The sequence below is a fragment of the Carassius auratus genome, linkage group LG30F, assembly GCF_003368295.1.
Source record: "Carassius auratus strain Wakin linkage group LG30F, ASM336829v1, whole genome shotgun sequence".
Taxonomy (NCBI): domain Eukaryota; kingdom Metazoa; phylum Chordata; class Actinopteri; order Cypriniformes; family Cyprinidae; genus Carassius; species Carassius auratus.
The window spans coordinates 1,425,800-1,443,840 of NC_039294.1; the positions used below are offsets into that span (position 1 = coordinate 1,425,800).

The 18,041-nt window shown below is 34.1% G+C and overlaps 1 protein-coding gene across 1 annotated transcript; it reads right to left on the reverse strand.

Moving 5' to 3' along the window:
• Positions 1–570: 570 nt before the first annotated feature.
• Positions 571–16,294, reverse strand: me2 (malic enzyme 2, NAD(+)-dependent, mitochondrial). Its single transcript, XM_026240529.1, has 15 exons — positions 16,139–16,294; positions 13,824–13,955; positions 9,852–9,985; positions 9,362–9,511; positions 8,608–8,683; positions 8,239–8,400; positions 6,588–6,801; positions 5,923–6,020; positions 5,684–5,797; positions 4,790–4,901; positions 4,317–4,459; positions 3,831–3,933; positions 3,577–3,647; positions 2,590–2,688; positions 571–2,286 (listed from the first exon to the last, which is right to left on the reverse strand). The coding sequence occupies exons 2-15, from the start codon at positions 13,929–13,931 to the stop codon at positions 2,125–2,127; spliced, it is 1,746 nt and encodes a 581-aa protein (XP_026096314.1). The 5' UTR covers positions 13,932–13,955; positions 16,139–16,294; the 3' UTR covers positions 571–2,124.
• Between the last annotated feature and the right edge of the window lie 1,747 nt (positions 16,295–18,041).

The window sequence follows — 18,041 nt, forward strand, 5'->3', positions numbered from 1 at the left end:
ACCCTTTAATAATAATACTTCAAGAAATTATATACAAAAAATAATTTGCATATAAGTAGAAATTACATATTTATATATTTTCTTTTACAAACTGCTAAATAAATAAACTTTCAAATTGATAGTTGATTTAATGTTTATTCTAGACGAAACTTAAAAAAATGGTCCATTAATGCACTGTGATTAACTTAAAGCAGGACACTGTAATAAAATATGATTTATAATCAAGAGACTTACCAAAAAAAAAAAAGATAAATAATAATTATTACATAATAAGATAGATAATTAATATGTAGGCAATTCTTCTCCCAAATATGCATGTTTTTTTAAATAAAAGAAACAAATATAAAATAATATTTAAAATTAAAAATATAAAAATACATATTATATATATTATAAAATACACCTTATTTTAACAATAAAATGAATATAAAAATATATACTCTTAATAGTTAAAAAAAAAAAAAAAAAAAAAAAAATTACACAAGAGGATCTCTACTTTTTATTGTTTAATTTAATTAGCTTCAATTTTTAACCATAACATATTCAAAATAATACAGCAAACAGACTAGCAGTGATTTGAGCACAGGTGTTTATTCTTCACTTGTAACAGCGCACACAGGGTTTAAGCATCTCCTAGTGTTCAGACTTTAAAGCAGCATCACATAGCAAAATGCACCTGTTCATCACCTCTAGATGCGAGGAAGGACTGAGTTCAAAAACATTAACTGGATCATCTCAGGTGTACAGCACTGATCACAACAACTAAAGTACCAAAGGACTGATAAATGTAACTTCTCTATGTGTTGATCCTGAATACAAGAGTTTCCTAGGTATTTTGTACGATATGCTGTCAAAAGAAAAACAACCTCCTTTGTGCAATTTTCTAAATTTTGTAAATGATGATAATATGTTGTTCTTATGATCTTTGGCTACTGCATTTACTATGGCATATAAATTAACTAATGTATGATGTGCAGTGACCATTAAAGATGTAAAAGCTTTGGTACATTTACTTTTCTAATGGACAATAGCTGTATTCTGCAGTCAAATATTTTGCATGAAACAAGCTGTAATAGTATTATAATTATAATTTCTCTCCATGTTCTTTTTTTCCCCCACGTAATTTGAACTTCAATCAATATTTAATGTCCATGCATTGATTTATTTGGGAAGTGGCTGTGTACTAAGATGAATAATGTACAATCAGCCTGTCATTTGCCAAGTGAACCCCTTGTTGAACTAAGCATGTAAATATTTGCTGGTAAATGCCCTAAAAACTCACAGTAACAGTGACAAATATACGCCATCATGCAACGACTGTAATATTGTCCAATATACTGAACTCTGCTAGTCCTTCATATCCTGTACTTACTCCTCCAGTAGGAAATAAATTTTTATGAACTGAATGAAAGTTACAGACACAAGAAGAAACAAACACAAACAAATGGAGTGTGACTTCATTTTAGAGAAGGTTTCATTGCACACAGCATATAAAAACAACTGAAAGGAGTGTAAAGACACGCTATCCAACTCAAAACTGGAGTGATGGCTGTAGAAAACACTGTAGAAAATCTAATCAAATATATTCAGCATAAAGCAAATAAAGCCTAATTAGTACCATTCTGATTATTTATTTATTTTTCATGAAAATTAGGTAGAATTAGGTTGAGTAAATTCTTATTGTTTTAAATGGTTTCTTATTCGATTTTCATTGCTGTAATGTTTTTTATCTCCTTCTTTTTTTATCAAAATATTAGAGTGAAGACGTGTTGGCATGAAATGCGACTAAATATTATAATGGATAAATACCTTAAAAAGTAAATAAAATATTTCATAGTGCATGTTGGGGTAAAAATGTGCCTAATTGTCATAAAAATAATTAAAATAGGTTTAATTTTCTTCATGCAAAATATTATTTAGTTGGATTCTGGAGTGAAAAGTTTCCTGGACGTGTGCATGATTTGTAAAATTCATCCATAAACTGAAACTGAAATCATTTAACCAAAGGAAGAAATCTGAATAAATACAAAAAAAGGAGTGCCTAAAACAGAATAATGAAACCCCCTTCAGACTTCCTGGTTTTTGTTCTGTTTCCCTCTTTCTGGTGTTTTCTCATGTGTTTGTCTAGTCTACTACAGGGCTGTGAGAAACACCGGGCCAGTCGTAGATCTCAGGCAGAAATGAATCGTAGTTGGTGTTCCACACAACCGATCTGATGTACGCCTCCTTATCCACAGGCTCTGGGTATCGAAACGCCATTCCCTTTGAATACACGTACTCCATTACCTGCGCACAAAACACACAGCGTCTCAGTGAGGGCTTATGACACATTTGTGTCCCTCGTTAGGATTTCTGAAAGTTTTCTGAAGGTAAATCTAAGACTTAAAGAAAATGTAAGCAATAAATAAAAGGGAACGCCATACATCCAAACACAACCTTTTCTCTCTCTTTTTTTTTCTCTGAAACGCTGAAAATAATGAACTACATGTGTGTAAATGAACCAAGTCAAGTGTATCTTAATTTGATTTAATCACAGCCTTTGACATGCTGTGTCCTAAAACACACACACACACACACACACAGTCTGACCTTGACGGCCATGTGCAGTGACACCTCTCTGATGTTGGACAGGGGTGGATACAGTCGGCCCTGACTCAGCTCTTCATCCGTCAGCTGATCCGCCAGAGTCTACAAAATAATAACAAATAATATGTTTTATCAAGCTACAATATAAAATGGTAGTACAACAACTGCTTTTCACAAACAGGCCATGCAGGGCTAATAACATCTGAAAAATAACTCTAGAGAGGAGCATATATATGCACTATATTACAAATTCCTTATGTTTCTGTTTCAGATGTTGTCTTTATTAATTAATGTACAGCGTGTTTTAAAAAATCTGTGATTAAAACAAGTTTTGACATCCACCATTTAAATTTGTATATTTCAACTAGTGCTTTAAAATGATTAATCGCATCTAAAATAAAAGTTTTTCTTTACACAATATATGTGTGTGTGTTCTTTGTATATTTATTATCCATTTATAATGACTAAGTATATATTTTGAAAATATTTACATGCATATATTTATATTCATATAAATTATATCATAAATGAAAATACTTAATGCATAAACATATTTTTCTTAAATATATACATGCATGTGTGTGTGTGTGTGTGTGTGTGTGTATATATATATATATATATATATATATATATATATATATATACACACACACACACACACGCACGTTATGTAAACAATTATTTAGGATGTGATTAATTCACAATTAATCATTTGACAGCACTAATTTCAACAAGTTGAGAAAGGAACAGTTATATCATAAAGAGTATGTGCAACTTACTTTGGATGTAAAAAAAAAAAAAAAAACATGAAAATTTTTTTAGTGCATCAAAAAACTATTTACATGATAATCAACTATGAAAGTTCCAGAAAATTAAATAAAATGAAATGCATACATGTGTAACCTAACCCCTTTTAAATGAAAAATAATGCACATTAACAATGCACAGTATAATCTGGTCTACCGTGTGGTTCAGGTTTGTATATTTTACCTTTGCAGCCTCAAGGAAGACCGTATCACTGATGTGTCGCACTCCACTGAGTATAACAGCCAGAGCTACACCTGAAATCACAACCTATGGGTCATCACATGACAACCTGAGCAGCCCAGGTTTACACTATTTCTTCTTAAGCATCTTCATATGCTTATTAGTTATTAGGAAATGTAAAATATGTATGTGTTTAGAGCTACCCACTAAAGCCTCCATTACTGCCTGGCTATAATTAGTGCATGACATGTTAATACCTGGGAATATATAAGCGTTGTTGCCCTGTCCAGGGGTCAGAATTCTGCCATCTTCTAGTGACACAGGTGCGAACGGACTGCCAGTGGCAAACAAACACCTTCCCTGAAACAGAAACATATTAACATACTCTGCATGTACACAACTGCAACTACAGAGCTTTGATCATGAAACTAAACATTTAAATATCATCTTACTAAGACATATTATTTGGAGATGCAGAGAGACAACTGATATTTATATGCATTTTTTTTAAGTAGTCTGCTATACACTGCTATAAAGATCTAATTTGCAATACATAGAATCTTACTTTTTGGCCATATAAAAATCAGCAACTGCACCAAATTACATATTTTTGCTCAGTTTGGGATACTATATGAGGCATGATATGCAACGAAAAACATGCAATTTTTTTTTATTTTAGATTTCTCAGGATATATTTTTCATTTGTCAGGCTTTACAGGGTTAATGCATGAATGATTTTTAACCTGTGTGAGGCTGTAGGCGTCTTCAGCTGTACACTCTGCCTTAGCAGTCGGGTTGCTGAGGGCGAAGATTATGGGATGCTCGTTCAAGCTGCCCATTGCTCTTATAACATCATGAGTGAAGAGCCGGCCGGCACCTGACACACCTGATGATATTGAGAAAGAGGATAAAACATGCATACATGCAATAATACGGGATTCAGGGTTTATGTATGATGCATTCAGCTACAGTATACGCATAAACTATAATATGCAACAATAAAACAACGACAAGCCAGGTTTAACGGTACAGCAACAAAAAGAGCTTCTTGTATTATAATGAAGAAATAAATGACAGCTGTTTTGGTATAATGCTTGACTAACTTTAAAAAGAAACTAAATAAAATGAAGGTTAAACCTTTAAAGGTTAAGCAGAGAAAGAATGATTAACGTTGGGATTGATTTCCGCACAAGACACAGAGAGCTGCTTGTCTTACCGATGATTGCAGTGGGTTTAATAACATTGACAGCGTCTAAGAAGCTTTTCACGTCCCCGGGATCAGGATGAACAAAAGCCTCCTGATTACTATCGGTCTCATAAGCTCTGCCCTGAAATACAGAAACGCACACCAGATTACTGGACTGCAGTTGTGAGTCTCAAAGCATGTGGGAAAAAAGAATTGTGTGTAAATGATGCAGATTTTTAGGAATTCATGTTTTTAGAATTTTACGTTTTTAGAGGAGACCTGAGCTCACATAGTCACTTAGCTAAGCTTACTAAAATACTGTGATTACATTTCAGACACTGCACACAACCTCAGTAGTAGTACTTCAGTTAATATAGCTTTTACATTTTCAGTTTTAAATGTTAAATGTAGTTTTAAAAAAAAAACTGCACTTGCAATTTATTTATATTAATATTAATATTTGTTTAATACATTTTTATTTCAGTTTTAGTTTTGGTTCAGTAACTATTTTTAGATTTTAGCTGTTTTTTATAAATAAAATAAAAATGAAAACCATTTCAAAACCAGGATTGACTAATAGTCTATATTCAATTTTTATACTAAAATACATTTTAATTAAAGGAAACATCATTAGCACTATTGCTCATAGTATTAGTGATTTTTTAAAACTCACAAAATCAAAAGATTTATCGTTTGGTTTATAAGTTATCATCAGGAAAGCGATACAATCAGACTTATGTTGGTTTCTGCAAACAAATTATGACAGCCAAGTTTATGTTTCTTGCAAACACTTTAACTTAGTTTTATATTTCGTCTTATTATGCAAAGGCTTTCAGATATTTATAACTTTGATTTGGTGTAAAAAATCATGTATACATGTATGCTGTATACATATTTAAGGCACACTCATTCTCTTATGCTCACCTTTACTAACAGACCGTATTTGTCAAACATCCAGATTTTCTTTCTGGCTTCTGCCTGAGACATTCCCGCCTCAATCATCGACATCACGATTAGGTTAGCGATTCCCAGAGCAGCCTAAAAATAACCAATCCCATCTTAAGTACACAGGTTACACTGAAGTTTAATCTCATATCAAACCACTCAGATTAAAAGACGGGGTTTGTGTTATGGTGTCTTTAAAATGTGTCACTTGTGCTCACCTCTCCAGCCCCCAGAAACAGGACTTTATGTTCAGTTATTGGCTTCCCTATAACACGCTGAGCTGCCAGTAAACCTGCCAGAGCTACTGATGCAGTGCCTGCAGATTCACAAACACAACAGACAAGCACACTTAAAAAAAAAATAGATCAAATATGCATGAAGAATGATTCATGTTTGGAGCACAAACGATTCAGGAGTTTTGTGGCAAAGTTTAACACTTAGCTTTAGAAGTTTGTTTAAAGCACTAAATAACATATTGAACTGGTTCATTTGATTCAGTGGTTAATTCTTGTAATTAGGACTTTGTTAAAAGCACTAAGACTATGAGCAATAGTACTAATGATGCTTGTTTAAATAAAAATGGATTTAACTACAAAAACGGAATATAAACAATGATTTCTGGTTATGAAACAGTGCATTGAATCAAATAAACTGATTCAGTAAAATGAATCAGACTGCTCAGTGCTACTACTGTTATCATTAACTTAATGTTAAAGTAATAACATTTTGGCTAAGTTAAATAAAATATAAATATTAGGCTAAAAACTTTAATTTAAAAACAAAGTTGAAGCTCTAAAATTACTAACTGGTTTAAAAAAAAACAGAAATGAAAATAAATAAAAACGTAGTAATAGTAAGTAATGAGTGCGGTACTGGTACACACCCTGGATGTCATCATTGAAGGTGCAGTACTTCTCACGGTATCTCTTCAGGAATCGGAAGGCGTTGTGATTTCCGAAGTCCTCAAACTGTATGAGGGTGTCCTGTCCGTACTTATCCACCACAGCCTCCATGAACTCATCTATGAGATCGTCGTAGCGCTGGGAACGGTCACGCCGCTGATACAGACCCATGTAGAACGGGTCCCTCAGTAACTTCTGCAGAAACACACAAAAACACAAGTACTCAGATAAAATAGCAGCTTAATAAATCATCTGAACACTGAACAAAATACCACAACATTAAGATTGTTTTATATTTTAAATAGTTTTTAATACATTTTAAAAGTTTATATACACTTAAAACTTTTTATAAACTTTTATAATTAGAACTTAAATATAAAAAAATATATATATATATATATTTATTAGTGCTGTAAGTGATTAATCATGATCGCATCAAAATAAAAGTTTTTGTTTTCATAATATATGTATATATGCTGTGTTTGTTTATAATGCATATATAAATGCACACACATTCAGTATTTATTTAAAAAAATATTTACATGTATATACATTTATATGATTACATTTTATATTATTATATATAAATATACTTCATATATAAACATAACATATTTTTCGTAAATATATACATGCATGTGTTTGTATTTATATATAAATATTAAATATAGACACTTATATATTATGTAAACAAAATCTTTTATTTTGGATGCGATTAATCGTTTGACAGGAATAACAGGGATTTAATTTAACTTTTTCACTCACCAGTCAATTTGGCTCCTAAAGTTTTAAGTTACCAGCCATTCATATCTTCTAGTAGCCAAAATAAAATAATAATAAAAAATAAAATAATAATAATAAATAAATAATAATTAGCAAAATAAACAAATAGCTTGTCCACACTAAATGGGCCCTATTCTAATGATCTAAACGCAAAAGTGTAAAGCGCACGGTGCAGGTGCACTCAGGGCGTGTCCAAATCCACTTTTGCTATTTTAACGACGGAAAAACGGTCCATGCGCCGGGGCACATTTCTGGAATGGGTTGTCCATATTCTCTTAATAAGCAATGGCCGTAGCATTCAATAAATCAATCAGAGTGTCATCTCCCATTCCCTTTAATAGCGAGATTCACTCGCACCACGGCAGATCGCTATTTACATGGCGGAATATGCTTTTTAAGTAAAGAAACCGATCTACTCGTGTGCAAAGTTAAATGCACCTGAACACACCTCTTTTTTAGACCAGCACGCCCATGGGCACACAAATGGGTGCAAATGCATTTGCTAATTAGACGACGTGGCACTGGACGGGAAAATGCAATATATTTACATTTATATATATTGTGACATTTTATTTATAGATAGATGTGACTATAAAGTTAAGATAATAAATCATAATAGATTTTTATTTACTTAAACATTTAATTTAAATGTATGAAATATATAAAAAATAAATAAAATATATATTATGTATTATATGCAATTTTATTATGTTTTTATTAATGCATTGTATATAGTTTATTTAACACACTGGTATGCATACACGTATATGAATATACATAAACACAGAGCTCTATACAGCCATCAAATCTTGTCACTGATGATTGTTTTGACAATGAATGGTTACCAACCTCGTTATCCGTGCCTACATCAATGCAGACCGGCAGACAACTTTCCGGCCGGATTCCAGCACAGGCCGTATAAAGACACAGCTTCCCTACAGGAATACCCATCCCATACACTCCCAGGTCCCCTAGACCCAGGATACGCTCACCATCCGTCACCACTACAGCCTGCAAACACATATGAAAGATCCCTCACTGTACTAACACAAACTCTAAAAAACAAACTAATATACACATTACAGTCTAAATTGAATCATGTGTTTAGAACAACCTAATGGAAAAATAACAAAACTTAATAATCAAAGAGTGTCAACAAAAATGCACTTCAACAGAAATTAAAAAGCACCGGAATGCTGGAATGTTGAAATTCAATACCTTGACAGTGGTTTCTGGCCAATTATCCAATATGGAACGAACATGTCCTTGGTCCTTAATGGAGATAAACAGACCTCTGTGGAAGAAGACAACAAATCAGACTCTTTGCATAACAATTTCACCTGTTATGACATTCAACAAATAGTCCTAAATGATTACTTAAACGATACATTTCTGGTCAAATATATTGATGTTTTGCATGTACTCTAAACTACACATTGCCATATGTAAATGTCATGAACCCTAAACACAAAGTAACAGTTGGTTTATTGTGTACATGATCGAATGTACTGTTAACTTGCAAATCAGTGAGTATCTGTAAATGCCCTGTCTGACTCAGTATTGAAGGATTCAAATAGAAGTGTTCATTAAACTGATTCTAACTAATGATTCATGAGTTTGTGAGTCGCATTGAATGATTTATTAAAAGAACTGGTTCATACCTGTCTGGTCACACTGTGTTTGTTTTTGTGTGCAGCCAGGGAAGACAAGTAATTTTTCTATTAACATCTAGAAATTATTATTTTAATTTATTTTGCTGCGATGATGTAAATTCGGTGTAAGTTGCTCTCAGTTTCACCGACACATTTATTTGAGCAGCAGGTGAGCAGTGTTTCCAATATGCAACATATTTGCGCATCTAAAAATAACTTCTGAGAATAAGAGCATGCTGGGCATACAATCACAGATGAGATTACACAGAAAAGGTTCAATGTATCATAGCCAAATAGCTAATAATTAAAGTGTAGCTTACTTGGGCCGCCTGAAGATATGTCCATACTGAGTACATGCGAGACCAACAGTAGGTGTGTAGACGATGGGCATGAGAGCCTCGATGTCTTCCATCAGCACGCGGTAGAAGAGACGCTCGTTCCTCTCCTGAATCCCCATCAGATAGATGTACCTGTTCAAATCAACCCATATATGAATCTGCATTTAAAAATGATTTAACTTTTGTAATTGGACAATTTTTTTTTAAAACAGAAACAGAATACTGAGTGTCAAATAATGTTGGGCTGGACATTTTAGCTTTGTAATTTTATCTGTAAAATTATATATATATATATATATATATATAGATGCAACTGTATATTACTGGCTATTATGTATTTATATATATTGACTAATATTATTTTTATCCACACAGCCTTAAATACAGAATATATCATGGTAAACATGGTACAATTTTATATGTACATTTTAAATTCAAATCAAATTGTGGGTCTCAATGTGAATGAATGTACTTCTGCAGTGGGTCGGACATCTTCTTCAGGTTCTTCTGGAAGCGCATGGCTTGAGTGTCCTGCGTCTCGATCTTCGGTGGCAACAGACCATGAATGCCCAACATCTGCCGTTCCTTCAGAGTGAAGGCCATGCCCTGTGCATGCACAAATATACAATGAATGTTTACAATGGATTTTGACAATTTCTTTTTCTTTTTATTTTTTACTAGAGTCAAAACGAGGATTGCAAGGACAATGCTAAAGTGTTGGGAGTGTTTGTCAGTCAAATTAGTCTCCTAGGCTTTGTTCAGCTAATTCTTTGGCACAATTTAATCAAACTAGGTTTAAAGTTTGAATGCCTAATAATTGTCGGATGAAAAAAAGTGGCATTACAACTGCAGATGGTCTAGTCTAATGCATTTCTCTACAGAAGGCTGTGTCGTATGGAGTGCACAGAACACAGTAGGATATACAGAGACCCTGAAACACTGGCTTTATGTGTGTCTGGGGGAGGGCTGGAGCCCTCCTCTGCTGTACATTAAAGCCATGCATGACTCTTTGACCTGAGACGCCATAAATGTACATACATCCTATGTGTGAGTGTGAGGAGGAAATATCTGCAGGAGGAGAGCTAAAGCAGAACACCGTCCAATGAATGTAAGGGAGAGGGAAACACCCATCTATAACATACAGGAACTGCCTTCACTTTACATTCCATTTGCCTAAAGTGTGTGCACGTGTGTGTTTGAGCATGTCTGAGGACTGGGAACAGTCTTTAACAGGGCTGTGGGGTTGCGGGTCTTTTCTGAACAGCAGGAAACATATGTTAAATGCAAATAATAAAATGCAACTACTTATATAATGATAGATATATAGGTAGAATAGACTTCTAAACTTTTAAATGGGAGGAAAAATAATTTGCATATTTTTTGTGATTGACATTGTAAGCCGGGCAACTAAACTCATCTTTATTTTGTTGCAAATCCACCTCATTTAGCAAAAGTACTAAAAAAAAAACACTACACGAGGTAAAAAAAAAAAGCTATCTATCAATCTATCTGTCTATCTATCTATCTATCTATCTATAATCTGCACTATCTGAATACTCTCATCTACTACTCGTCTCTCTAGACACCCTCAATGCTCTCAAGGCGGGCTTTGGTAAATTCTCTCCCCAAGGTGACGTAATGCAATGCATTGTGGGGGAAAGGAGAATCGTTGCAAACTGCTGTAAGATATTACCTACTTTTTCGTATTATATTCCGTTTTGTGATACCCAACAACATAGAATACAATGGATAACAGTTTAAATGTTTATTACCAACAAGCAAATTGCACAAATTTGTTGAAAATGTAACCCTGCAACACGGCCTATAAGAACTGCCGGGTTTTCCGCTAGTGGGTGGAGTTAATGCGCAAACGGCAATTCCATTGGCTGGTGCTCATCCATTATCATCACTGTTTTGATTTCAGTAAATCAGTTCTAGTGAACGCTCAAAACCTGATTAATATTCATGAATCCAATAGCTTATTAACCCTTAGTGTGTTTTATATTGTTCTTATTAGTAGAATTCCTATCATTATTATCTTATCAGTATTTTTGTTAGCCCCCCCCCCACCCAGTGTTTTTTTTTTTACAGAAACACTGAAGGACCAAAAAACAGCACCACCAGTCCTAAGTTCAGTTAAAAAGTGCATTCATACATAGTTATCAAGGTTTAATTATAATTACTAAATTTCTATCATTAAATAATATTGATTATCATATTATAATGCTTGACGGACTGATGTTAAGAGTGTATTTTAAGATATTTAAAAAACTGTGCCATTTTACAAACACATACATATACATATATATATAGATTTACTAGCCAATGGCGATTCAGTTGCCAAGGTATCCGTAGAGAGTTGAAGGATAAACAACCACCATATGCTTTGTGAGGAGAATTACTGGCTGATGAGAGCATGAAACAATCAGGCAGTTTAGTTTAGTTTTGTACAATAAACTATTTTGGATCTGTCCTGGGTCATATCTCGATTTTCAAACTAAATTAAGAGTAATGAAGCAAAACCAGTGGTCTACAGGACGGAAATGAAGCACACACCCATGTTTTCTAAGATACGTGGCACTTCTGCTGAGTCACTCCTCTAATGTTTTCCAGACAAAAGCATTCAGACCCTCAATACACACAGGGGCGGTGTTCGAAAGTGTGTATGCATCTGTGCTGGGGAGCATAGAAACTAAGCAGGTAGTGGTGTGTCAAACTGTATTGTGCATTAAGTCTAACAATCACGTGAGCTGAGGCAGTATTTAAACACACTCTTCTAAAATGTCCAGTTCAATTTAGTTTAACAATACTTGATATATATTGAAATAAAATCCATACAGCTTGGTGCAATTATCAAATTAAAAGCAGTGATTTCATTAAATAAGGTTTCAGAGAAAAGTGTGGTACTGTGTTCATCTACACACATACAGATCATAATATAGCACATATATTTATTTACTCTATTTTCTATTCTATAGGAACATTAGCATAATTACTACCACTTATTTCTTGCTTTAATAATTTATTTGATAAATCAATAATTAAAAGTTACTGAATAGTTCAAAAAGAGTGGGACTGTGGCCTATAAAACTCTTTTAACTCTGTTCACTAGAAGGTTAATTAAAAAGGTTTGAGTTTATGCCAAAAGTATAGTTTCTATTAAAAAAATATTTATTTTGTAGATTTATATAAACATAAATCTAAAAATATAATTCTATTTTCATTAATATTATTATAAAAACTCAAATAAAAATTATGATACATTTTATTATAAATATACACCACATAAACACACAATTTTGCAATGTCATTTATTTTCAATATCATGCAGCTCTATATTAGTTAACCATATGGGCTGTTCTCTTATATGGATCATGAATACCGACTAATATAACTAATATAAAACATAGTTACTTAAGACTTTTATATTGAACACTACTCAGTATTGTTCCAAGATATCCCTGGATGGTCCTTTGGGTGTTATTTTATTAGTAGCGCAAAAAAAAAAATGTTTATTCTTCATCCTTTGAGTTAGTGATTTGAACAAACCCATAAATCCAAATATAAAACTTTGATGAGTGTCTCTTTCTGCACCATTTGTTGTATTTCGTGTAAGTGTATGTGTTTGAGTTTAATGTTGTGATTGCAACTGACATCCTCATTGTTTTGTGCCATTATTATCATTTAAATGCTGCAAATTACAGATTAGATTCCTCAGTAGGGTTGTCACTTTCGAGAAAAATCTAATTCGAACGGATATCGAATGCAATGTATTCGAATATATTCAAATATCTAATGTTTGAAACAGCAGGTTATTAACTTAGAATATCAATTTATATGAAGTGCCACTATGCATATCCCACAACATTAGGCTAAATGAAAAAAGAAAAGAAAAAACGATTCAGAACAGGCACAAACAATAATGTGACAACTTAAACAGCAGCAGGAGTAAGGCATATAGCCTAGCCTAATTCATTTCTTAATATTGTTTGCAAAAAAACACCAGTCTATCAACTTGATTCGGAATAAGTGCGGCTCTTTTTATTTACAATGTTCCCCGCGGTGGAGAACACACGTTCGGAGAGCACAGACGTGCCTGGCTACTAGCTTTTATTCGCGTGATTTGGTCATGGGCCTACGCTACAATACATCTAAAGTGCCCTCTACTGGATAAGATGGCAAAGAATAAAATAAAAAACAAATGGTCTAATCATAGACTGTAAAAAAAAATGCACTACACATGGCATTTTAAAAACCTGATATTTTATTTATAGTTCGATTACGGACATTTCACGTCATGTTCGAATGCATATTTGAATATCGAATAAAATGTGACAGCCCTATTCCTCAGTGCTCCATAAATGATATTAGAAACAAGAAAAGACAGATACTGATAAGAGACACAGAGACAGAACAAGAAGGACAGACAGATGTTAAGTCGTACCTTGTTGGTACGTGGGTTGAGCATGAGCGGTTTCCCCTTCTCTTTAGTGTGAACCCATCGACACACAGTCACACACGGCCTCACACTTGTGCTTAATCTGGACAGCATGGCTTCACTGATACTGATACACACCTGCAAAAGAAAATACTGAAATAATACACGCACAAAAAAAAAAAAAAAAACTAATGCACTCAGACACAAAAACAGCAGTGTCTGATAGAAGAGCTCTTATCAGCTGATTAGATTGAATTATTATGGCTGATCTGTCCGCAGCACTCGATTCTCACACCACAGATCTCTCTGGGAAACTTATGAGTCACCAATGTGCTGATAAACATTCATGCCAGAGTCCTTATAAAGGATATCAGCACACAGAAGAACATCTATTAAAGGAGTATAAAATAAACAAATAAATAAATTATATATATAGAATTAATAAAACATTTATAAGTAAAATAAATAGAAATGTTTGCTAAAAACGCTAAAAAAATGTAATGTAATTTTAAAATTAAAATGCTTACTAATTAATATACAAAAAGCTTGGGATTTCCTGGAATATTTCATCCATGAATGTAAATTGCCATCAACAACTTCTTTCATGTTCATGCAACACATGATAATTTGTTAGTGTTTGTAATTTTAACCTCTTTTAACTGTTAGTACCAACACTAAAACCAGATGGTTACTTTATTAAAATAATCTGTTAGGCAGCTAGAAGACTTAATTTGTGAAATATGTAAAACAATGCATATCAGTGAACAAATTTGAATTTATTTGAAAAGAGATTTTTTGTGCATGTCTGTGTGTATGTGTGCAACGAAATGTTAATATCAAAACGATTTTACCCACATATCAGTCAACACCAGTGCTTTTACAATGAGAAAAGGATCCTTCAAATAATGACAAAAAAAGTTATGAATGGAAATTATGAAGCATTAAACAATCATTTTAAACCATATAAAAACATATTCAAAATATTACACTATTCTATGTCTCAAATATCCATTTTAATAGAAGGTGGATGGATGTAATATCACTTAGGATTCAATCACAAACTTAACTCTAAAATGAAATTATCAGTAGTCTCATGACTGCTGGTTTGTATGTCTGTATGCAAGCAGTTAAAGACACTCATGTCAGCACCAAAGTCGCTAACTTTGCTGTACGTAGAGGAAGTGAAACCTGTACAAACACAGAACCAAACCCTTATACAACAAATAACACATCACCAGCCACCTACAGTCGCTCCTTATCGATTTATCATACAGTGTTGTTCTGGGTCATTAAATAAAGTCAAAGTACAAAATAGTGGTGCATGCTGATATCATTGCTGTTGTAAGGTCGGGACCGTTTCATCCTGCAGACTAAATTTAAGTGTCTCGCTCAAGGGTTCAACGATGACGGGGAGCTCTGGGGTCACTCCAAACTGAGACTTGTGCATTTAAAGAAACAGTTCACCCAAGACACGCAAGCATCTTCTCGGACTAGAACCCATGACCTTGGCATTGCTATCGCCAAGTTATCAAACTAAATACAACCCATTAGACAACTGTGTCCCAGACACAGAAAACAAGCATTCTTTCCATTGCACTTTATTTTACAGTATATGTACTTACAGTATATTTATTTAAGAAAGTGCTGGTAATACAAGGTAACTACATGGGGTAGGGTTCAGGGTTAGTACCTAGTTATTACATAGTTATTGTGATTACTATAATAAGTACATAGTATGTAAAATAAAGTGCTATCATTCTTTCTGTAAGTCTGTGGATAAAAAGTTCATTTGGATAAAATAGCCTATAAAGACATGTACTGTCATTGAAAAATACAGATGCAGATAGACGAAGTGTGATTAACACTTCAGTGTAAATGTGGGGTGTATTATTTTTAATAGTCTGGAAGAAGACAAGTTATGAAAGAAAAATAGCTCAAAATCTCCAAATTGACCAATGCCTGAAAAAAAAAAAACAATGCTGTAACTTAGGTAACGTTAGCGTTAGTATATTATCTTCAGATCTGTAACTGTTAAGCTATCAAACAGATCTACTGATCTAAAACCGTTACTTAATGCAGCAAAACCAAAGTGCAACAGGTGGAGAATCACAGTACTGTTAATATTGGACCGGAAGACCATCATTAAATTATTTAACAATCATGTAACGTAAACACATTGTAGAAATGAGTGCGTTTGAGTGAGATGGTCTAACGTTAGTGAAGTGATGACAGCTGCGGTTTAGCTAAGCTAGCACAAAAGGCTCAAAATAGTCAACATACTCCCTCCAGAGCTCTCACAAAGGATATATCTGAAGACTTACCCTTTCCTTGAAACGTCTCAGACTGAGTTGGTCACAATGATGCACGACTAAACATTATATTTAAGATAAATTCACCGGTTTGTGGTCTGTACGTAACTGCGTCAGGCCGCGCACAGCGAGTGACAGTCGCGAGCCTTCTGGGCACGAGACATTCTAGCACACAACGCCGACAACCAATCAGAAACGAGCTACGCCATAACGTTTAAATTTACCGTAAAGCTCATAAATAAAGCGCAAAATAAACAACAAAAAAGGAAGATGATGAAATCACCGTTTTCTTGCACAAACCTCATCTCATTCTTCAGTTCAGTTTTTGCAAGCCAGAGTTAAGCTGCAAGTTAAAGGTAGACTAAAATAGTAGTGTTTTCGTTTTACTCCTATAGTTTTACAAATAAAGTAAGAATATTATTATTATTAATAATAATAATAATGTTCTTCATTTGTGTTCTTAACATTGATCATTAAATACAAATGTAGGCTATTACTATTAATATTTTAACAATGATAATAATAATAGGCCTACACATAAATACAGGCCTACAGGTGCTGGTAATATAATTAGAATATCATCAAAAAGTTGATTCATTTCACTAATTCCATTCAAATGGTGAAACTTGTATAATATATTCATTCATTACACACAGACTGATATATTTCAAATGTTTATTTCTTTTAATTTTGATGATTATAACTGACAACTAAGGAAAATCCCAAATTCAGTATCTCAGAAAATTAGAATATAACTTAAGACCAATACGAAGACAGGATTTTTAGAAATATTGGCCAACTGAAAAGTATAAAAATGAAAAGTATGAGCATGTGCACTCAATACTTAGTTGGGGCTCCTTTTGTCTGAATTACTGCAGCAATGCGGCGTGACATGGAGTCGATCAGTCTGTGGCACTGCTCAGGTGTTATGAGAGCCCAGGTTGCTCTGATAGTGGCCTTCAGCTCAGCTGCATTGTTGGGTCTGGCATATGGCATCTTCCTCTTCACAATACCACATAGATTTTATTTGGGGTTAAGGTCAGGTGAGTTTGCTGGTCAATTAAGAACAGGGATACCTCGGTCCTTAAACCAGGTACTGGAAGCTTTGGCACTGTGTGCAGGTGCCAAGTCCTGTTGGAAAATGAAATCTGCATCTCCATAAAGTTGGTCAGGAGCAGGAAGCATGAAGTGCTCTAAAACTTCCTGATATATGGCTGTGTTGACCTTGGACCTCAGAAAACACAGTGGACCAACACCAGCAGATGACATGGCACCCCAAACCATCACTGACTGTGGAAACTTTACACTGGACCTCAAGCAACGTGGATTGTGTGCCTCTCCTCTCTTCCTCCAGACTCTGGGACCCTGATATCCAAAGTAAATGCAAAATTTACTTTCATCAGAGAATATCACTTTGGACCACTCAACAGCAGTCCAGTCCTTTTTGAAGCAAGAAGCTTCTGACGCTGTCTGTTGTCCAAGAGTGACTTGACAAAAGGAATGCGACAGCTGAAACCCATGTCTTAAATAAGTCTGTGTGTAGTGGTTCTTGAAGCACTGACTCCAGCTGCAGTCCACTCTTTGTGAATCTCCCCCAAATTTTTGAATGGGTTTTGTTTCACAATTCTCTCCAGAGTGCGGTTATTCCTATTGCTTGTACATTTTTTTCTACCACATCTTTTCCTTCCCTTCACCTCTCTATTAATGTGCTTGGACACAGAGCTCTGTGAACAGCCAGCCTCTTTTGCAATGACCTTTTGTGTCTTGGCCTCCTTGTGTAAGGTGTCAATTGTTGTCTTTTGGACAACTTTCAAGTCAGCAGTCACCCCCATGATTGTGTAGCCTACAGAACTAGACTGAGAGTCCATTAAAATGCTTTGCAGGTGTTTGGAGTTAATTAGCTGATTAGAGTGTG